Source organism: Osmerus mordax, chromosome 23 (genome assembly GCF_038355195.1).
Source record: "Osmerus mordax isolate fOsmMor3 chromosome 23, fOsmMor3.pri, whole genome shotgun sequence".
NCBI classification, from domain to species: domain Eukaryota; kingdom Metazoa; phylum Chordata; class Actinopteri; order Osmeriformes; family Osmeridae; genus Osmerus; species Osmerus mordax.
The window spans coordinates 5,052,419-5,075,688 of record NC_090072.1 but is presented as its reverse complement, the minus strand read 5'-3'; the positions used below and the strand labels follow the sequence as shown (position 1 = coordinate 5,075,688).

Genomic DNA, 23,270 nt, shown 5'->3' with positions numbered 1-23,270 from the left:
CCTAATACAGCTGTTCAAAGTCTCAACTGGCATTGAATGGAAGGCCTAATAAGCAGGAGTTCTGGTGTCTGGCATAGCCTTCCTCACACAAGCTTTTGTCATTTACTGCTCCGTTCATAAACTGACAAAGTATTTGTGAAATTCAGGCCCGCTGCGCTTAATTGAGCAGCTGTGAGGCATTAGAGTCAGTCTCCCTGGGATGAAGGGCTTTGCTGTGTCCTTCAGGAGAGCATCAGAAGAGGGGAGTACTCTAGATCAGACTACAGAGCCTGACTGGCAGCTAGGAAGTTAGGGCTCTGGGAGTGAGGTTGGTGTGGCAGTGGAGAGGAGGTAAGGTGGTGAGGAAAGGGGGAGAAAGGCAAGGAGATAGAGGGATAGACAGAGAGACTGGAGTAGATCAGAGATGGCCATGGGCTTGTGCAAGTTATTTATAAACTCATGTGTCATTAAAGCCAATGAGCTCATGATGACTCCACAGTTCCGTTTTCGGCAATTTCTCACATTCCACATTTTTTCGGTGTTGCACTCAGACATGAAAGGCTTACCAATGTTTTGATCTCTGTATTTATATCAAGCGTTCTTCCCCAACTGAGATGTCAAACCACAACAAAGTACCATTGTCCACCCTTGTGACCTCGATAAAGAACTAATTTATCCTCATTCAGTATTTTACTAGTTCATTTAGGCCTATTGGACTGACTTGTACTCATGGCTTACAGAATGTGGCCTTCCAGTCCGTAGTGTTAATCCTAAAATGACTGCTGTCCATGACTGTCTTGTTAATGTTCCGTCTCTTTTTAAAACCCCTTCTTGACTCCCATCCCCTTTTAAAAAATATATAATGTAAACTTCTTGTAAATTATGGTGTAACATGTCAAATGCACCAAAGAATTGCTTCCCTTACTTTTGGTTGTGGGGTGGTGCCAAGATATCACGCCCCCCAAATCTCAGAACGAGTCACTGTACAGGGTCCCATTAAAAACTTTTTAGAATGGCACGTGTATCAGAAGCATATTATTCCCTCGTGGGTAGGAGGGGGGGGGGGGGTCATTATTTTATTAACCTCATCCCAAACTCCAGTGCTAATAACCTTGGAATAATAGAATCATGAGGAGAGTCTACCAGTTGGTTTTGCCAGGCGGTTGCTCAGCGGTGGTTAACAGTCGGCTTTAGCCTTGGCTGTGGAGGTGCAGTAAGTCCAACGCAGGAATTTCCTCCTCAATCCTCACACATCCGTAACCTGGCTCCATATGGCACGCAGATATTGTTGTTGGCCCGCAAAGCGACAGCATATTATAAGCAGATATTTATGTGCTTTTAGGGGAAAGACATGTTTTTTTTTTTTTGTCTCGCAAATGTACAAAGTCATATGCTCTGGCAAGGAGTCTCACTCACTTTTGTTGAAAAAAGGAACAGACTTCCATGTCGTTCCTTCCAAACGAAGGAACAGCATGACTCAAACAGGGGAGAGAAGGTGTGGACAAATGCAGGTCTTGCAGGGTTTTGGATATTATAAAGAGGGTGTCTTATGAGGTCAGTCTGACAGCCAGATACTCTGGCGTAGAACAGAGAAACACATTCTTCTTCCTCCTCTCCTTTGTGGTTACGGTAAAATTAAAAGCATGCTCCTGAGTAAAACCTCTTACATTCACTGTGTGGGGGTTGGCTGCTAAATTGCCAATATCATTATTCATACAGAACAACAGCTGCATAAGCAGCATATGAAACCAAAGGACCATGGGAGGGGGGGGGGTGTCATGACAACAAAGGCCCAGAGATGAATACCTGAACGTAACAGAACACAGTCCTGCGTAGAGCATCCGTTATCAAGACAGCACACAACACTATTACCCAGTCACATGACACAGCGATACGTGCCAACTGGCTACAGAGGCCAACTTGTTTGAACGTTTCAGAGAGAGCATGAGCTGACAAAGAAAGTTCTTAGTCAGCAACATGAGGGGGTTGACCGCTAGGTGTTCTCCCACACAATCATTTCCAGAACCAGACCAGCGGCAGGCTGGGTTCCAGTTCCATACAGCCCTGGAGGGCCTTCGCCTGGACTCACGTGGGGTCTTCAGAAACAACGATCTCCTCCTCCAGCTCGATGGCCTGCTTGGCCCACTGTTGCTTGGCCTCCACCGGGACGGTCTCTGCAGAAGGGGAGAGGGTTCAGTGTCGGAAGAAGCGGAAAGGGGGAGAGAAACTGGGGGAGTTTTGCGAAGGAGTCCAAAAAAAAACGGATCCGAGTGAATCAAATTCCCGGCGCAACCAAATCAACATTCAGCATGTCGGCCGCCGTGTCAGAGGCATCCGCAGATCACCTGACGGACTGATCACTACCAGTGTGAGGGATCACTTTGATACACGGCGCTCCCGGTTGACCGAGGGGCGGGAACAGCATACCTATGGGCTTGAAGCAGGGGACTGTGATGAGACACTCCTCCTTGATGTGGGGCTTGGTGGTGGGGTTGCAGCCTCCGGCGTGGAGACCTCTGTGGTCGATGCAGAGGACGACCCTGTAGCGCAGGCCCTGTCCACAGGTTGTGGTGCACTGCAAATGATAGGAGAGGTTAACGAAACACACTGGCTCCTGTACATGAACGTGATGCATAACGTAGGCTGATGTCCACCAATAGATAAGATCAATGGCCTAGGGGGTTGTGGCAAAGGGGTTTTACTGCAGCAGGAGGGCACATTATAGAAGTCCTCGATACTGCAGATCGTTTTTTGTTCGATTGGAAGACATGTTGAAGCCACATCTTTTTGGTATCTCACTGTGACTATACAGCATCGATGGTTAAAGCCACACAGGGGCTCATTACTTCTTCCTCGAGACAAGATCTTTCTCTGAGTCTCTGACACCTTTCCATGTCAGATGCCTGAGACACTTCATACCTCAGGTTGGGAGAAGATGAGGGAGGGTGACCCACAAAAATGTTGGCAGACTTTCTGCCGGCAACGTTTTTTTTTGCATGCATACTTTGCCAAGACAAGTATTTAAGTGGGGTGTTCAGAGGAAGAATGTGCAAGGCAAACAGCGATGCGGGGTTTTGGGGGGTTCACAAAACCTGGCGCCCCCGGTCTGTCTCCTGTGTGCTTACTGGAGAGAGGAGGTCAATTTCCCGCATGACGTGGAACTCACAAGGGACGGCTCCTGGCTCTCTGATGGACCATCACTAAGCCACGAGAGGAAGGGAGTCATGTTTTCAAATTCGATTCAACAAGATTTAACTTTATTGTCATTGAGCGCAGTACGGGTACAGAGCCAATGAAAGGCAGTTAGCATCTAACTAAAAGTGCAATAGGAATAGCTTAAATAAGTTCCTACTGCTCTGTCATGGAGAATCTGGGATCCATGAACGGTTTCTGGAGCTGAGCGTCTTGACAACGTCTGTGTGTGCGCCACCAAAGAAGATGAGGAGTCTGTGCACTTTTGACTTCTGTTTAACTTTTAATTAAAGTTTTGTTTGTTTTGCAGGCATTTGGGTCCGGGGCCGGGAGTGTGGTTAGAACTGCTACCGGTAATCACTCAGAAGAGGTTGTGTTTTAAACACCTGGGTATGCTGCCGGTTCGGAGGGTTTCTGTGTGGAGAACTTAGCCTGTGGTGTGAAGGGATGGCTGAATTATATTGAAAAACATCTGGTTAATGTCAGGTTAACATGATTTCTGGCTTTCTCTCTGTTTGGCACCCATTCTGTTTAATCAAGAGTTTCTGCACCTCTGTATGGTGTAGATTAGACACACTATTCCCAGTTCCTTCTCTGACCAATCAGATGTGAAACTAACAAACTTAATCACGGATGCCTGGTAACAGGGTCAGGTAGTACCCCCCAAAAAAGTTTGGCCTTTTGCACCCAAGGGCATTATTTAGTTAAGTTCTATACAAATCTAACATGAACACTATATTAATCTTGACCAAGCTCTTAAAGCAAAAAAAAACGCCAAACATAATAGGTATTGTGTCTATAATGGACAGAATCATTCCCCACACACATAATCGACCACGTGACATGTGACACATAATCGACCATGTGACTTGGCTAACTGTGAACTCGGAGACGTACAGGCGACCAGTCCTGAGCCGACCAGGTGGGGCAGTCGAAGGCGTTGCATGGCTGCAGGATGGCGGTCTTGGGGGCGTACAGACACTTCCACTCCTCCGAGGCGGTGATGCTGCCCTGCAGGTCCTCCTCCACGCAGGACACGGAGCGGCTCTGGATGCCCCCGCCGCACGACGTGGAGCAGGCCGTCCAGGGGCTGTTCTCCCAGCTGGGACGGTGGGACGGGGGACGAGGGGGACATGAAGCAGATGGAACGTCCGGGGTCATTTGAATGGAAAATGGGTCTTGTTTCCGCAGGATGCGCCCATACGTACTGTATAAGCGAGGTCAATATTTGTATATGTGCTTTTTGTATGGAGACAAAGAAAGCGCGTGTGTGTATGTGTGTGTGTTTGTGAGAGGGTAAGTGTGTCTACCATCCATACATACCGAGGTAGAGGGTGGTAGAGGTCATAGGGCAGGATTTGCTTGTAGCCATCGCTAAAAAAGAAAATGAGAAGAAAACAAATCTAGACTGCATCATAGACATAACAAAATTACTTACTTTACTGGTGCCAGGCGAATCGGAATAGTGACGTGCACTTTGCTCCCATGTTAGAGGGCAGGAGACTAACCTAGCCAGGCAGGGGTCCATGTTGCACTCCTGCAGCTTGGGCTTGGGTTTAACATTCTCAGGATAGTAGTGGCAGTACTGGTCCATCACAACACGCTGACTCCGCTGGTCAAAGCACTCAGCCGAAGTCAGCTGATATCCTACAACCAATCATCACGTTTACAGGACACAAGGCCAAATGTACTGGATAATTAAGATTTCCTCAGCCTGTCGATATTAACTTCTGCAAAATGACAGAAAGGTTCATAGCCTATAACATCCTGCTACCTCCGCCACAGGTCACTGAGCAAGGAAAGAAGTCTGTTTCCCTCCAGCGATGAACGATGGGCTGGTAGAAGATGAACTGGACCACACTGTCCACTCCGCTGGTGAATCGAACCTACAGAATCAACAGCAGAGGAGAACTTAACAAACGACTATACAGTTGACCTCTGCAGCAAAAAAAGGTAATATCTCTGTTGATACTGAACAAAGTCCTTTATAATGAATCCAGGATGCTGTAATGTTTTCCTTCCTAAAGCCAGAGGGGTTTGGTGCAGCCTTGCCCATGTGGACCTGCTAAGTGTGTCACATTTCCCCAGAAGTGACAACGTGCTTCATTGAGTGAAAGCACATTCCTCCCAGAGGGACTGAACCGAATGAGTTTTTAGACTTGGGGCTAGGGCTGGGTGTGTGACTGAGGGAAACAGATAGATCCAGGGTTAAGCGCTAGGGTTGGGTGTGGGGACTGAGGGGAACAGATACACCCAGGGCTTGGTACTTTGAACGCCAAGGGAACCAACAAAAGAAAAATATAACAACCCTTCAGCAAGTATAAAAGTGAACAGCCACTGTCAGCAGCACACACACACATTTGTCTCAGCTTTTTCCTCTTTTGACGATCAATACAAGACATTGAAAGGTATAATTATTGTGTGTGTTTGTGTGTGTGTTGAATGTGGTGGGAAAATAATATGGGGAAAAGTTGACGTTGCAGTGGGAAAACATGGATTCTAGGATATTTGACGTGGAACTGTGTGCATTCAATTAGAAACGCTGATCAAGGATGCCCAGAAACCAGATCAAATCCTTCTTCCACTCCTTGCAACACAGAGGGTTCATGAGAAGTTGAAGGAAACGAGGACCTGGATCCTGGATTGATTTGGCTTCTGCACTCATATCTGTGGCTTCTACACAGAGGGGAAAACACACTCTGTAATGTCCAGTGGTGCTGTAATTCCTAAATGGGTCATGGGTGGTTGAGGAAGATAATAACTTATGAAAATAACTTGTCCATAAGATCTATGGCACCTTCTGTAGTAGAGAATAGTGGTCTATTGAGGGTCAGATATCCAGTGCAGGACATCTATCCCAGTTTTACCTTCATGGAGAAGTCAGCTCCCAGGGGGCCTGTGATCCTCAGGACCTGCTTGTCAGACAGTTTCTGGAAGTCCAGGGTTGTGTTCTCCAGGTGGTACTGTCCAGAAGCTGCCAAAGCCAGTTCACCTTTCCCTCCCTGTAAGGTCTTACTCTCCACATCTAGAATCCAGACAAACAAAAGCGGCGCATGACAAACGCACACAGCTGTGGAACATCACAAGGAATACCACAATAGAACACTGTCGATGGGAAAAGTGGTCGACGTTGCTAAGCCATTCATGTTAGGACTTCAATTAGCTACACATAGAACGTGTATCAATCTGTACATGATATATCCATGTGTGCATGATATATCCGTGTGTATATTTACACTCAGGACATTCGGACTCTAAGAGAAACGTGTGTTGCTACAGGTTTTCCACTGTTGGACCTCAAGTCAACCCCCGGCGTAATGGGGCCTTGTCTAAATCCAGTGTGGAAGTTTCAACAATGAGAACACGAGCAGCAAAACATCCCCCGAGTAGAGGCAGTCATACCCGCACCCGACCATGTGATTACCCTTTGAGTACAGCGAAAAGGAAAAGAAATATTTTAATGAGAAATCTGTCTGTTTATAAAGAGAAGAAGTCCTCTTGGCTTCGCTCGGCAGATCTGTTAACTGTTAAGCATTCGCTTAAAGAGGGGAAGGAGAACGGACGGAAACATTTGTTATCGATCGTTCCTGAATGCCATTCTGCTGCCAAGGCTTCGACATCAGTGATACTGGCTGAGAGCTCTTGGGAGACAGGCTTTCCGAGGCCTTACAGGAGCCAAGGAGAACACAGCCCTCCTCCTTATTTCTTCTACTGTACGAAGGGACAGACAAGAGGAGCTGGTGAGGAGGGCAGGATCTCTCAGGAGGGAGGTACAGTTGTCTGTTTATTTCCTTCTAGAGTATCTGTGAAACACTGGTCATCTACTGGATTTTGGCTGCACTGTGAGAGCTTTTGCGTGGAATTATAACACTAACCCTTTGTCTTGACAGCTATGCCGTTACATAGGTACCTATTGAGTAGTGAAAATAGGATTCAGCGTGTTCTAGTTCAGGGTTTAGGGTTCGAACAGTCCACCCTGTCACAGTGCGTGGGTGATTTTTGAAGATCTGTAAGGACATAAAAGGAACATGCAGAAAACAAGACAAACATCGTTCAGTCTAGTTCTGGATGGAAGCTCCCCAGACCTACCAAGACTTACACAAGTGATCCGGGCCTTTCAGGACCAGACGAACATGTCGACTCCCATAAGGAATCACGATGACCTGGTCCTCCGCTGAAAGACATAAAGATGGTGACAGAGAGAGCGAGAGAGAGAGACAAAGAGAGAGAGAGAGAGGCAAAGAGAGACAGAGGAAGACAAGAGAGTCGAGCCTGTGAGACATTTGCTAAAACGTGTACTCTGAAGACTTCAATCGACATTCCCACGCAACTTCCTTACTCTTTCCGGAAGAATGCTGGGACTTGTAGTGTCCTCGCACCAGCCTACAGGAAGAGCTGTCGCCGTTGCACACGCCACAGCTGTCCTCCTTCACTGTGCTCCCCAGCTGGTGGTCGCACCCCACAATCTATCGACGGGGCGTCACATGATAGGCATCACTCATCTGACGAACAGCCTCACACACGGACGGTCAGCATGTATTCAGTATAGCTTGCGGCACAAACAAATGGTATTTCATTCAACGAATGAAAGCTGCATGACATGTCAATCATAACGTCCCTGACTGTTTCTCACTCATCTGGTTTTCATTCACAAAGCAGATGCTCTCTGCTGACAAACTGCCTTTGTACAAGTCAGCCAATGGGACTGTGGCTTATTAGGTTTAGTGATTTGTCACTTGGCATGGAATAAGTGAGAAGACCAGACGACCAGGAGAATACATCTTCTGGTTGGGTGGCAGATGTTTAAATAGCAGATCTATCTGCTAATATTTTTGTAAGGCTAGACATACTGTACTAGTATGTAGCCTTTGACATAAACATATATTTTCCATGGGAATGTTCCAAGGAATGTTGTTTGTCCTACTTTGGAAGAACTTTATAAGAACTTTATTCAGAACTTTATTAGGAACTTAGCAATAACACTATGGTGATGATAGTTAGCAGGTGAACTGTCAAGACCGGTACTTCAACCTAACTTTAGAGATCGTTGTCCCAAAACAAGCGAGAAAGACAAACAGAAAGACACAGATGAAAAGAAAGAGACGGAGAAACATACAGTTTTCCAAAGAAGACTAACGAAAACGAAACAAAAAGTCCCCTTTTGTGGAAAAAAAGGTGACCTCCGTCTGAACCGAACCCCCCCACACTTCTCATGGCAGCTCCCGGCGGCGTCGGAGAAGGGGCGGCGGTCTGTACCTGGCAGGCCCCGCTGATGCACATGTCCAGGGACTCGGTGTAGCAGCGCGTGCCATCCAGCACCTTGGGAGCCAGCTCCACCACCTGACCCGACGCCTTGGCCCGGCACTTGAGGGCGCACGGGTTGTCGGGGTCGTTGTCCACCGGCAGCCACTCGTGGTACTGTCCGTCGTAGCGCACGTCGGCGTGGGCGGAGCACTGCTGGGCGCGGAAGTCTGCCGCGTCTGGGGCACAGTCCTGAGGGCGAGAGAGAGAGGGAGAGAGGGAGAGACTCGGTAGTGTGATTTTTCTTCGAGAATACGTACGGGTTTCTTTTGAAGTGGCGCCAGTTTAATTCTCAGGTTGGCGTCTCGAACTCTGCTCTCTAAAAGACAGGTACTGTATGCTGCTAGGGGCATTCGACTGGGCTGAACTCACCACATTACTGCATGTGCGATATTTGATATTCTGCCCTTCGCAGTTCCTGCAGGGGACGACACACAAAAAAACGATTTGTTGAAAGGCTTTTCAATAAAGTGCATGCAGTGTATGATCTTCATTTTCTGTTACATTACATTTTCATGGTGGGCAAATCCGGGCTTTTTAACAAGAGGCCTTAAGCAGGAGGACTATGAGAGCAAAATGTGCTGAGCAGACTCAGACAGTCTGGCACCGCTCTCCGGACGAGTGTCTTTGGTGTTTCAGTCCAAATGAAGGAATCAACCGCATTTGCAAATTGGGATTCCTTTTTCTACTTTGATGCTGGGAGATGGTAAGCCATAGATGGCACCTGCGATAGGCTGATTATCCTTGAGGAGCAGGCGGGGGACAGACTCCGGGAGAAGTCGTCCAGTTCCGTAACATGAGAGGAATTCCAGTGTCACCCGGCCTTAGCTAATCTGTAATCATGATTCAAGGCAACATTGCAGAATTATGACTCACAGATGCAAGAGGGATAAAGGAGTTCATGATATTATTCCAGAGAGGAGAGAGGCGTGCGTGGCATGGCATGATCATTAGATCCGATGACACAGCCAGACAGCTCGCGCTGCCAAACCAAACAACATGGCCGTGGGGCCCTAACAAAGGAGACACTTCCAGAGACCGAGGGAAAGACGGGTAGAGAAGACCAGAATCTCAGTGGAAAAACCTGCTGAGTCTGGATATATATTTGAAAATATAACACAAACACACAGAAAAAGCTATGGATGGAATTCCCTCCTAACACACACACACACACACATACACACTCTTACACTGTGGCTGCACACCAACACACACACACGGAAACAAAGACATGGACACACAGGGACATGGGTAAACACACATATACACATCTGGACATGGACACACACACACAAACTAGACTGAATCAATCATAGTAATACCCATAATGTTGTCATCAAGTTGAGTTGACATGGCATGTTATAGATTGGTTGTATCGAGTGCAAGTTGCATGTGGGTTCCATAAACCATTAAACCGTTGTTAGAATAATAATGTAAAGGACATGTCTGAGCACTGGGATATGGCCAATGTTGGATGAAATATGTTCTTACTGTTTGCTTCTTTTCTCTTTATGTTTTTCTAGTGTGTTAAAGAGAGGCACCCCCATCAGCAGAGTCATGCAGAAGAGGCATGACAGAAGAACGAGCCAGATCGAGCCAGCCTTCCCTCTTGTTTCCTTCTTTCCTTCCTTCCTGTCTGCCTTCCTTCCATCCTTCCCATGCTCCTTTCAAAGGGCAGTACATGATAAACTACAGTCCATTTACAGTTTCTATTTTAGGTGGTTGCTCGGTTACTTTAGCATATGTCGGTTTGTCAGTGGTTTGTCGGCTTTATTTGGGTTTAATTGTGCACAGAGAAATTAAATAATGTACAGTAACTGAAAGTATTTCAAATAGTTTTTGACCAAGGTCTGCTTAATATATGATTGCTGATGTTGGCCTGCTACGGTTAGGTCGAGTGAAGTTGTAATTAGTTTCAGCTACACAGGCCACACAATGAGTTGTTTAAAACTAGCTCTATAGCCACTACTGCCAGATGCACATTCATGATAGGACTTACTATTGAGAATGTTCACTTTTAATGAAACTGCCACCGAAACTACAGTGTTTTGACATAACTGTGACACACCTTTGATGACATTCCCTCATGTCACCACCCTTTCACATCTCGTTATAGTATGAATAAAGGATTTTAAATTCCTGTGGGGATCCCAAGGCCAAACGACTCTTAAACTAAAACAACATGCTCTCTCCCCATACCACAGAATCCCATTCGACTGACATCACAGCTGATCCATATGTCCACACTTACTCAACCCACACTTAATATTGGTTGTGTGTGTGTGTTTTCGTTTGTACGCACAGCCTATGCCTTGATTGTGCCTAATGAGCTTCAGGAAAAGTATGCTTGGGATGGATCCATGCATGTGCAGTTGTAACTCATGCTGTGGAGTGAGGTGGCTCTTGGGTGGTGGGAGTTGTGTGTGTGTGTGTGCTGGTGGATGTGGATGATTGTGTGTCCTGGGTCCCAGGTCCCCTAGTCGGGGCACTGGCTTGGAATGTTTTAGCTCTGTTTCCCACCAAGTGGAGCTCTTTGATGTGGCACCACGGGCCAGGCTACTGGTCCCTGATGGGGGACTGGGCCAGGTGGGATGAAGGGGGAGGGGGGGGGGGGGGGGGGGGTACTCCATGCCCAAATGCTTACACCGCACTAACCACCAAAGGACTCTATTCATCAAAAAATTCTCCAAAGAAACACACATATGCAAATGCAACACACTTGAACACCCACATATGAATATGTACAGGAACACACACTCAAACCTCAAACCACTCCTCAACAAGCCAGTTCACGAGGATCACTTTCACAGCCAGCAGGCTATTTGAGTAATAACCAAACCAGATGCTCTTGGCAACTGAAGTTATAGTTGTTGATTTAATGAAATGCATGCTCAAAACAGCAACAGACCACAGTGTTTTAACACCAGTGTTAGGGGTACGGTACATTATGTGATGGGTATATCTCAGCGGTAGAGTATTTGACTGCAGATCAAGATGTTGCATCTGATTGCCCCCCCCCAAACCCCCTTAGGTCTCCAACGTGGTGGAGACCTGGTCTGGATCCTTCCTGAAAAACCCTCGGGGTGCCACAGGATCGACAGGGTACACAGTGGGAATTGTAAAGAGAGAGGAATGTGGTGAAGTCACCACGCAAATATTTCCCAGTCTATAAATGTGACAACATTTCTATGGAAAGCATACTTTTCTCCCGCTCTCATTCTCGTGCTCCTGAGTGAGCGGCGTCTGTGATTGGCTGCTTGGACTTGGCCTCTGAGCCTGCACTGGGCCACTTGGACTGTTTCAAGCAGAGTCCCTCAAGGTGTCTGGGATTAGATGAAAGGAGAACGTACACATTGAACAGAGGCCCTCGCTTCTTTAAGAGGTACTTAAGAAGTCGTTCTTGGCTCACTGTTTGAAGCTCCCAGGTTTAGACTTTTCCCTATGGATATGTATGTTTAGTTGGGATAATCAATATATGGTATGACACTGAGTAGATAAGAACTTAATTCTTTCTTCTGCAGAATAATCTAACCGTAACCGTCAAATCTGAGGTTTTGAATAAAGTAGTGAATGAAGAAAACTTGCCAGTCAGTGAGTGGGCATGGTCATTGACAAACTACTGGTGAGACCTAACCTTGTTGTTGGGTGGTGGTAGATGGGGCAATGCACTGGCCCTTTACGGCTTGGTAACAGCTTTATAAAATATAGAGCTCTCCTATTGCAGCCCATGGGAAAAGGGGTCTGTGGCGAGAAAAACACACGCTATTAGGGACCCCGTCTCGCTCCATTTGGCAGGACATAAACCACCAAGAGCCAGAGAGAGAGAGAGGACCCCCCCCCTCTACCCTCCGCCCCTCCACATTCCCTAGACTTCATATGGGACCTTAATGGAAGCCAGTCCATCTCCTAGTCAAGACTTGACTGTGAACAAAAGCCATTACTTTGTAATACATTAAAGTCCCTCCTTAGTGAAAGGTAATGGTTTGAACTTACACTGGGCTAGCTTGTTAGGTGATTAAAGGCTCTCTGTAGGGATTCGTTCACGTGTGCTTGTCCAGGAGAGTTAGTGGATGGGAACCAGGTATTGGAAAAGGGCATCTTTCAGGGTAAAGTTTAAGGACTGTGGACTTGCCTCAGAGGGACAAAGGTGGCTGAGAGTGTTAGCTGGAGCTGAGGGTGATTGGCTGAGAGTCTTAGCTGGAGCTGAGGGTGATTGGCTGAGAGTCTTACCTGGAGCTGAGGGTGATTGGCTGAGAGTCTTACCTGGAGCTGAGGGTGATTGGCTGAGAGTCTTACCTGGAGCTGAGGGTGATTGGCTAAGAGTCTTACCTGGAGCTGAGGCAGCGGCGGAGGGAGTAGGAGGCCCCTCCTCCACAGGTGCGGGAACACTCGCTCCAGGAGCCCCAGGCGTCCCACAGCGTGTCCCGGTCCTCCTCTGAACGCGCCGTCCGGGAGCTCTGCACAACCACAGGAGGGAGGGGCTTCAGAAACACACACTCTCACACAGGAGGGAGGCTTCAGAAACACACGCTCTCACACAGGAGGGAGGCTTCAGAAACACACACTCTCACACAGGAGGGAGGGGCTTCAGAAACACACACTCTCACACAGGAGGGAGGCTTCAGAAACACACGCTCTCACACAGGAGGGAGGGGCTTCAGAAACACACACTCTCACACAGGAGGGAGGCTTCAGAAACACACGCTCTCACACAGGAGGGAGGGGCTTCAGAAACACACGCTCTCACACAGGTGGATCAAGACTTATCAATGAATCTGATCTCAATTTAAATGACTCAGAAAGGGAAGTTGTGCTAGTTTGGTACATTTTGACTAGATGAACTTCAGAGCTTCTCCAACCACGTCCTTACATTCCGAAACAGATGAACTTAAACTCCACTAAGCAGGCAGTGAGAGAGTATGCTGAAGGGAGGTATGTTAAAAGACCAACCGGAAATAATCTAAGATCTCAGCTTCCCACAAAATATTTAAGTCAGATGTCCGAATCATCTTTTACATTGTGAAATGGAATGCATTTGAACAAGTTCCAGTCTTAACTATTTCCTTTGTATTTCTGTTATAATTTCCCCTCACCACATCAGGAAGCAGAAGAAGTGGAGATAATAGTTTCGATCCAAGATCAATATTATGAAAAGATGAAATACACGCCTGCGAGGATAATGAGCATCTCAGATGTACCATGACGGCCAAATACCGAAAGCTTGCTTGCTTCTTCTCTCTCCCCTTTTCTCCCTCTTCTCTCTCCTCATCCATCTACCCACCCTCTCTCCCCCCTTTATCTCTCCTCTTCGCTCCATCTCTATCTCACATCAAGCTTTGTTTTCACATGAGACCTATCGCTCATGGAGTGACTCGTTTTGCTCCCAGGCAGGTGTTTATTTGAACGGTGTCAAGTGATCAGTGTTGTCATGTGAGAGGGATTGTCTAGCAATTTGTGGGAACTGTGTGTTTCTTTCTCCAGACCTTGGCCTTCCCAACGCATATTGCACAATAACATATGAAGGATTGGTCTTGTCATGTCCATACTGCATGTAATAATACAATATGATAGAATATTCTAAAAAAAAGCACTCTCTTGGACTAGTAACAGATCTTTAATAATGTAATTGAAACTTCTAATTAAAACCAGATGAGAACACCAATATGGAACCTTCCATGGAATTCTACAGAATGTACAGTGTAGAGACTCCTGAGGAAGAATGGAATCCTCACAAAGCACTAAAATCACACACCAAACGTGCCAATGTATGCTGACTCATATTTCATGATGTCACATGTATTATTTCATACCAGTAAATCCCACACAGAGATATTGATCAACTGGACACACAGACTTTTCTGAAAGACACACAACTTTGTCTGAAAAAGGAAATTGAGCCAGGTGTCTGCTAAAGTGGAAATATAAATCTGTTAAAAACAGAAAACGAGTTGTCACATATTTGTGTTTTAGCCCTTGCTTCTTCTACAGCCTCTACCCTTACTCACTTTATATGGAACACACACCCCTCCTAGTTGACTGGCACATAAGATCAATGTAAAGGTGGCATGCCTACTAAGTGAGAGCAGAGGGCAAGCCCAGGGTAGCCTGTCAACGTGTTCTGATCAGTAGCATATTCATCACAGTACACAATGATTCAGCTGACACATACTAAGCTACCTACAGAATAACAAGCGTATAAAAAGTAGCCCCCTTTCACCTGTCCCAAGCAAAGAGTGAAGGTTACTGTACCAGGATCAGAAGTGCTGCCAGCAGTGTCCTGCCTGCAGACGAGTGCTTGTCCATGCTCACAGGAACGTATGTGTATGTTTTTAGAGGTGTGTGTGTGTGTGTCTGGAAGCCGTGCACTTGGTTTCCCACTTGGTGTGACTCAGTGTGTGTGGGTGCGCGCGTGTCCTGGCCGTGGCTCCCTGTCCGGAGCTCTCCCTCTCCTCACTGTGCTGGGGAACGCTGCGATGGGAAGGGGGCTGGACGGCAAAGCCCCCTTCCAGTCACCAGGACCGGCCTTCCAGCCAATCAGAGGACGGTTGAGTTGTGTGTCAGAGCCAGCCAGCTGTAGACGAGCCACAGGTGTGCATGTGATCACAAAACCTACAGGCTTCCACATACAGAGATCTCCATCGCCCTTTTCTCTTCTACCTTCATTCTCTGCTCCCCTCTCTTTCTCCCTGTGCTCTTCCCTCTCTCCTGCTAGTCTTGACTCTGCCAGGAACTGGGAGTTCTTAAAGCGGCAACATTGTCCAACATAGAATCCTAATCTTGGAGAACTGGAGCATAACTTAGCTTGTACTTTATCTAAAGTACAGTAGACAGACTCAATCTGAATTCACACACGCACACATATACTGTACACAGACACACACAAGTTGGACTTTCAATGGGGCCTTTCATAACATCTGGCAGTCCACGTTAGCACGTTTGCACAGGGGAAAGGGGAGTGCATACCCAGGTGTCTCCTGGTGGGACAATACCAAGACCTATAGAAACCCACTCACCAGAACCATGATCATGCCCTCACCAGAACCATGACCATGTCCTCACCAGAACCATGACCATGACCATGCCCTCACCAGAACCATGACCATGACCATGACCATGCCCTCACCAGAACCATGACCATGACCATACCCTCACCAGAACCATGACCATGCCCTCACCAGAACCATGACCTCACCAGAACCATGACCATGACCATGCCCTCACCAGAACCATGACCATGCCCTCACCAGAACCATGACCTCACCAGAACCATGACCATGACCATGCCCTCACCAGAACCATGACCATGCCCTCACCAGAACCATGACCTCACCAGATCCATGACCATGACCATGCCCTCACCAGAACCATGACCATGCCCTCACCAGAACCATGACCATGACCATGCCCTCACCAGAACCATGACCATATCCACAAGAGGATGAGAGACATACCTGGTCACACATGATTGTAAATAGCTGAGTGGCCTTTACATAAACAGAACAGCTCTATGAGGCAGTGTGGGCAGAAAAAAGTGTAGATATAAATGAATTATGTGCACCCTTCTTCACATATCAGCTATATAAAAGTACTTCAGTTAATGTGTGGTGCACAGAAAATGTCTCCTCACACCTCATGTGGGATATTCTTAACAAGCAGACTACTTTGCCTACAACCCCCTTCTCTTAAAAGTATGTTCTGATGTCAAAAAACCACTCCCAATCAAATGCACCACAATAAACTAAACAGATACATAATTGCAATCAATTTAAGGCAAAGAGGAACGAGCGGTCAATGCCTAAACAAATAATCAGTCCCCCTAATCACAGCCTGTCGTTCATGACATGCACACACACACACATTATGCAAACACGGCATAAGCACGCACGTGTAGACACACGCTACATGGAGAGAGAGAGAGGAGAGGGAGAAAGAGAGAGCATTTTAAAGAGAGCCAAAGTGTGGGAGAGAGAGAAAAAGAGAGAGAAAAAGAGAGAGTTTATGCACAGACGTAAAGGGTGATCAAGCAATACAGTCTCACTCCTGTAACTATCTACGCAGGAAAAAGGATTACTCAGTTTCCATGTGGAGAAACTAGATCGCTAATAGCAATAATGTACAGAAGTGAAGTCTGCTGTACCACAAGATTGGTTTGGGGGTCGATTCCACAGATTCCTGTGGGCAGAGTTAGATAGTCATACCCCTGAACACCCTACTGTGAACTATTTACTTTTCTGGTGAAGATCTAGAAAACCTTTGTTTAAACATGGAAGTCGATCCTTAACAGTTTTTAAATTCCATAAGCAAAACGGTGTGGGGGTTTTTCTCATGTTTCAAACATACTCGACTGAAATAGCCTGCTACTGAACTTATACTATTCGGTGTTAAATATAAAGGCTAAACATGGCACTGAAAAGTTCAAGCAAAGCAATATCAAGGCAACTGCACTTAGCTAAAACGTCTCCCATCAGAACACATTAGACATAAACATCAGCGTACAGTACGACCCAGACATCATTTACTCTGAAGAGAACGGTAACAAATGTAAAAGCTTTCCAGGGCTGTGCATAAAATGGTACACATCAGGAAAGAAGGTTTATGACCCACACTTGAACATATACCCCCCTCTTCAAACCAGAGGATTACAATAAATACTTAATTCTCAGACAATCAACCCAATACATTTTATGTCAGGCAAAAGGAAAACTGAAACCCCATAACACAGAGACTAGGACCAAACATGGGACATTAATCTTAAATCAGGCACTTTAATGAGCTCTATATGCTTGTTTCAGAGTGGGGGGAAACGGCATATCTCCCAATAAATGTATCTTTTATGGAACCTATCAAGTTCCGTGATGAGGCCAAATGAAAGTGGCCATGGGTGCATCTACATTTTGCTGTTATCTCTCTTCCACCTTCTTTGAAATGAATCTCCTCTTTCATCCTCGGCGCAATGTTAATGAACTGAAAGTGTAACATGCTAATTGAGTTGAGTTGGTGGAGGAGGTGAGTACTGGGTGAGTGGGAGTCCGAGGACATGAGGACCCTTTGCTCATACAGTCATGACGAGCAATAGCAGTGTTTTGTTTCGGACAGGGAGTAGGTAGTAATATGGAAATGACAGATTTACTGAGCCATAAACAAACCTACAGAGGAAACGGAATATGGGTCCAGGAGAGAGAGAGAGAGAGAGAGAGAGAGAGAGAGAGAGAGAGAGAGAGAGAGAGAGAGAGAGAGAGAGAGAGAGAGAGAGAGAGAGAGAGAGAGCGACAGAGGGAGAAAGACATGTAGGATGGGAGGCCACTTTAGGTAAATCATGTTTCATGCAGCAGAAAGATAAAGTGCCAAGCTGACCGGCTACAAGCCCCGTGTCCACTGGCACGGCTCACTAGGCTTCAGAACAGACAACCATCTCCCAGAACACTGCCGAGGGAAGGTATTCGTTCTGCCTGGACATGTGCTCCCCACAGCTAAAACTGAAAACAAAGAGATTTGTTTTCCAGCACTGTCCAGCCCTCATAAATAAGGCCATGTCAGCTTGGACGGCCTGAAATATCCGGTGGGATGTAAACTACTCAGAGGGCTTTGTGGATGGCAGAGGATTCTAAACCAAGAGAGGAGATGGCAGCACTGTAACTGATATGCCGACTGTTAAAGTAAATCCCCGTTTGATGGAGACATGCAGCTTTTGATGCTCTTAATGCTATCACTAAATCCTCCCTTTGGCTCAAACCAAAATGGGATGTAATCCGAGCAGACAATACAAAGTTTTTAATTCATTCCATTAGATGTAATCCATGCAAGTATTCGAAACCTTCACGCTAACATCTGAGGAGTTATTCACATCAGATGGTGCATCGAACACAAAATCTCATGATACTAATACGCAGAAAATCATCTTCGAGCCTCTTCACAGTTAAGTCTATAAACCCCCCTTTGTGGCCCCAGGGATATGGTATGTGATTAAAAATCTGCAGTGACATTTACAGTTTCCTGACACCCCACAGATCAACAGAGCGTTTCCTACAGCCATGTGTAGGACAGCTCATTCTTCAGCAAGCAGCTTATAGTTAAACTCCACTGTGGTTCCGCCCCCAAAAAATCCTAATCGACAGTCACTATGGTGTTTGGAAGAGATTGGTTTCCCCTCAAGGAGTCTCTGGTAAGACAGGTAAGCAGGCCATGTAAAGTTGCTCCACTGGCTAACCACTATGTTGCGTCTTGAGTCAGGTACTGTGAGGCTTGTTCAGATTGGGCCCCAGCAGTATTAGTTATAACCCTTTCACGTTGTCGTCTTCAATGCATTTCCATGGACCTTATGGGATTTTGCTTCGCTTCCAAGTTGTGTGACACTTCCCAGAAGACACCACTGTCAGATCCACATCTGACACACGTCCTCTGTTCTGGCAGCATGTCAGCCCGCCCATTTCCTGTCTGGGTGACTCATTTGTTTTGGTTTCCAAATTTCCCACATAGCCAATTAGTTTAATTTAACGGTATTGGAGCCCATTCCTTATAGCCTCTGTATAGACCAGCTGCCTGAGGGTTCTAGATAGTACACCTGGGTTCTAGGTAGTACAACTGGGTTCTAGGTAGTACAGCTGAGGATTATACAGTAGGTAGAACAGGGAGTCTGTGCAGACATTCTAGTAGATGATGTCGTCTTTATTCTGACACAGTCAAACAAAAAGTCTGTAAGAAGACCCATAAAAAGTTCATGCTATATGGTGAATGGTTTTGCAGGGTTCACATGGCTTGTAAAAAAAGACCCCTAAGTGGATCAGGCAAGGTCAAATGTCAGGCAAGCAGACCTGGAGGAAGATGACAAGAAGCCAACCAAAACCTAAAGGCTGAAAGAAATGAAAAACAGACTGTACGGGTATTTACGTGACCAACTACTAGGTTGAGACTTTGTAGAATACCTTGGATTGTTTGGATCTTCTCCTCAGGTTTCAAGGGGTGACTGACCCAAAACATGCCATCTAAGATAGTCCTCACAATGGCAACAATCAATGCAACCAGATGAGTTCAGAAGTCTTCTTAGGAAGGAGGGGAGAAGCAGACCAAGGTGACGGTCATGAAGGATGGTCCCTCTGTAACGCTGTATGCTCGGGTGTTGTGTTCACATGCTCTGTTCTGTGCAGCTTCTCCTCGCAGTCCCCAAAGCTCTGGAAGCCAGCACGGCTGTCTCTCGCACACTGATGCACTCGTGCCTCAACCCCAGCAGCTCAATAAACAACCTTGGATGACCTGCTTTCCCATAAATCACCTTGAATATCACAACCGCCCCAGAATCAAGAGGTCTCTTTGAAGGCTCACGCTAATTTGAACACACACGTTTTTTCTTTTCGTTTTGTTTTGTTTCTTGACAGTCATTCTGCCCCCCCCCCCCCCCATGTCTTTCCAGGGTGCCGGAGTCGTCGACAGGCCTCAGAGCCCTTAACTGTCAGCACCTCGCCACTGGGCTTTGTCTCTGAGCACCCAGATGCAGACAGGAAATGATGTCACTGCATGCCTTTAGACGAACATTCCGAGCCCATATGCTTCTGTCATCAGCGCAGGGAAGCACCGTCACCGTGGACAGTGTGGGGAAAGACTCTCGGGAGATCGTTATGCATCATGCTAGGCTGTCCAATTAAAAACAGTGAATCACCCTGGCTTTCGTTAATGTGTCCACTGACAAAGGCCTTAAGTGAGAACAATCTATAATCTAATTTGTCTCCTTTATCTCTTGAACTATGGATCCACATACACTACCGTTCAAAAGTTTGGGGTCACCCAGACAATTTTGTATGTCCATGAAAACTCACATTTGTATTTATCAAATAACTTTCAAAATGAATAGAAAATATAGTCAAGACATTTACAAGGTCAATTATTATTATTAGAAATAATTATTTTTATTTGAAATATAAATTTTGTTCTTCAAACTTTGCTTTCGTCAAATAATGCTCCATTTGCAGCAATTACAACATTGCAGACCTTTGGCATTCTAATTCTAATCCTTCTAATCATCCATTAGTCTTCTAAGGCAATTAGCAAACACAATGTACCATTCGTACACATACAGTAATAGTTGCTGGAAATGGGCCTCTATACACCTATGTAGATATTTCATTAAAAACCAGACGTTTCCACCTAGAATAGTCATTTACCACATTAACAATGTATAGTGTATTTCTGATTAATTTAACGTTATCTTCATTGAAAAAAACAGTGCTTTTCTTTGAAAAATAAGGACATTTTTAAGTGACCCCAAACTTTTGAACGGTAGTGTACCAATCTGCCCACAAGTGTCACACACCCAACCTCCTGCAGTATCTAAAGTTAGATATTGAATTACACATGGGTTAAAAGTGTCTGCTTAATGAATACATACTTAATCATAATATTCCCATGTAATATTCCAAATGTTTCAGTAACTTGCTGGCTCTCTTCTCGTGTGCAGGTAAAAAAACTCGCCCCAAGTAGCTGTCCTTGTTTCCAGAAACCACAGGCCCATAAAGCACACAGCCTCAGGGTACCCTAAGCCCACTTGCCCACGGGGCACGTATGCTAGGTTTTCATCAAAGCTTTAATATAAACACAGCTCAGACAATGGCCCATCACTCTCTCCAAATGTCCCCTCCAGATCTGCCGAATGGTGAACGACAGCTTTAAAATGGCACTCAAGGGAATGCTGAGGGGTCGCAACAACGAAAAAGCTTCACAGGATTAGGACTGCAAGATAATGGCAAAGGAAAACAGCTGACACCACCACTGTGGCGGCCGAGGAGAGCCTGTGAGCGTCTCTCCTGCTAGCAGAGCAGCAGGGACACTGATCTCTGTCTACCATATGGAGAAATTCATCAAACCGTGGATGATATTTGGCCCTCTTCTGCACCTTCTTGTGTCTCGAGCGTTGTCAGCATCTTGCAGTACGACTTGACCGAGTCTGTACACACACTGAGTGCAAACACGTGGGAGTGTATGGCATGTGCGTGACAGTCTGTGTTATTATAACACGCTATAGGCTGTGTGTTATTGCGTGTAATACAATTTCGCAGCAGGTCTATGAAAACGTACATGTACTCACTGCAGAACTGGTGTTTGGATAAAGGTACTGTGTGTGTGTGCCTTCACATTGTCCTCCTCCTGACCTTCCCTTGGCCCACAGGACACACAATAAGATCGCTCCCTCACCTCGATGCAACACTGCTGACATCATTTCCACTACTCTGACATCATCTCCACTACTCTGACATCATCTCCACTACTCTGACATCATCCCCACCGCTCTGACATCATCCCCATTGCTCTGACATCATCTCCACTGCTCTGACATCATCTCCACTACTCTGACATCATCTCCACTACTCTGACATCATCTCCACTGCTTTGACATCATCCCCACTGCTCTGACATCATCCCACTGCTCTGACATCATCCCCTAGAAACAGACTCCCTTCACAGCTGCAATGACACTGTACCACATGACAGGAAGAGATTGTCTTTGTTGATGACATCAGACACAGGCCCTGCTAAGGGACAAACCAACAGGGAATTGTTAAATAGAGGAGAGGAAAATAAAGAGAGAAGCCTTTATAACTAAACAGTGTCATCTTGTGTACAATGTATGTATTGCAGGTCACCTATGAAAAACCATATGATAAATCACTTTCAGACTATCTGTCAAAAAAGATTTAAAGAATGTAACACACACATATTACTACGTTTGTAAGGGTTGATTGTATATATGATCTGACTCTTCTAAAGGACATACAATCTGTGTTTCCCAATGAACAGGGCCATAATGCAGCACCAGTTCCAAACCTTCATCCTTGCTCACCCCTCCCTCCCTTCACCTTCTCCCTGAAAAAGTTGAGGAGGGGAGAGTGTCTGACCCTGTCATTCAAACCCTTTTTCTTGTCCTATGCTTTTTATCTGTATATCCGTATGCAGTTCATCCAAAAAGCAGAACATGTTTCTTAGAAGGAGACACAAGAAGATATAATGTAAAAACAACCACAAATGTAATATAATAAAGTTATTCTCATGTGGTCAACTTCAGGTACGGATGGCTTGCTGAGCACAAGTAGCTTCTTGTAACTGTATCTTTAGTAGAACAGAGCGAGATCCTCTTAAGGGACAATGCATTCTGGGATGCCTGTCACCAGTCATTTCAAGTCAGTGGCATTACTAACATCTTGGGCCTCAGCCCAGATATCTAGGCTGTGTTTCACTACAATCCTCTGCTGTGTACTGTGGAACCATAAATCTAGTAGCTGCAACACACCTTCCTGGTTCTGGACCTATTCAGTGAACAGTCAATAGGATTCTGAACGCACCCCTGCTGTGGGGCGTAGCATGACCCTGAACCCTTCTATGCAATAATTCTCCATGGAAAAAACAGGGGGGAAAAGTCATTGGAAAATGGGTGATTATGCAATTATTTTGGTAGAATACAACATTGAGCCCCTCATTACCCGACCAGTGTAAACAGGCTCTTCAAAAAATCTCCATATTTTATTTACCCTATTGTTTTACATACTTTTTTCCCTTGAAATACGTACTTCTTGGGTCTGAGAAATCCACTCTCTCATTCCCATGACAACCATGCCAAAATGGCTCATCATCGTGCGTCACAGAAGAGGGATGAAGGAGATGAATAATGAATTGACACTCAGATATGGTGGATCATGTACACATTCATCTAGGAAGCTCTCAGACCTGTCCTCGCCTCAAGAACAGGAACCGCCCTCGGGAACACAGAGGTCTATGTGACCCCTTCCAACGCGGAGAAAGAGAGAGCAGAGATG

The 23,270-nt window shown here is 46.0% G+C and overlaps 1 protein-coding gene across 2 annotated transcripts in view; it reads right to left on the bottom strand.

Moving 5' to 3' along the window:
* LOC136967748 (ADAMTS-like protein 1) overlaps nt 1–23,270 on the bottom strand; it is a 50,373-nt gene that overhangs the window by 5,167 nt on the left and 21,936 nt on the right. The window contains exons 3-14 of one of the 2 annotated variants that reach the window (XM_067261666.1): nt 12,802–12,929; nt 8,845–8,890; nt 8,428–8,664; nt 7,511–7,637; nt 7,271–7,345; nt 6,039–6,196; nt 4,946–5,057; nt 4,680–4,818; nt 4,495–4,545; nt 4,069–4,273; nt 2,407–2,554; nt 2,069–2,153 (exon numbers count right to left, since the gene is read on the bottom strand). In XM_067261666.1, the coding sequence (XP_067117767.1) occupies nt 2,069–2,153; nt 2,407–2,554; nt 4,069–4,273; nt 4,495–4,545; nt 4,680–4,818; nt 4,946–5,057; nt 6,039–6,196; nt 7,271–7,345; nt 7,511–7,637; nt 8,428–8,664; nt 8,845–8,890; nt 12,802–12,929 (1,511 nt within the window). Of the gene's footprint in view, nt 1–2,064; nt 2,154–2,406; nt 2,555–4,068; nt 4,274–4,494; nt 4,546–4,679; nt 4,819–4,945; nt 5,058–6,038; nt 6,197–7,270; nt 7,346–7,510; nt 7,638–8,427; nt 8,665–8,844; nt 8,891–12,801; nt 12,930–23,270 lie in introns of those variants that run through there. The other variant, XM_067261667.1, reaches the window with a different exon arrangement.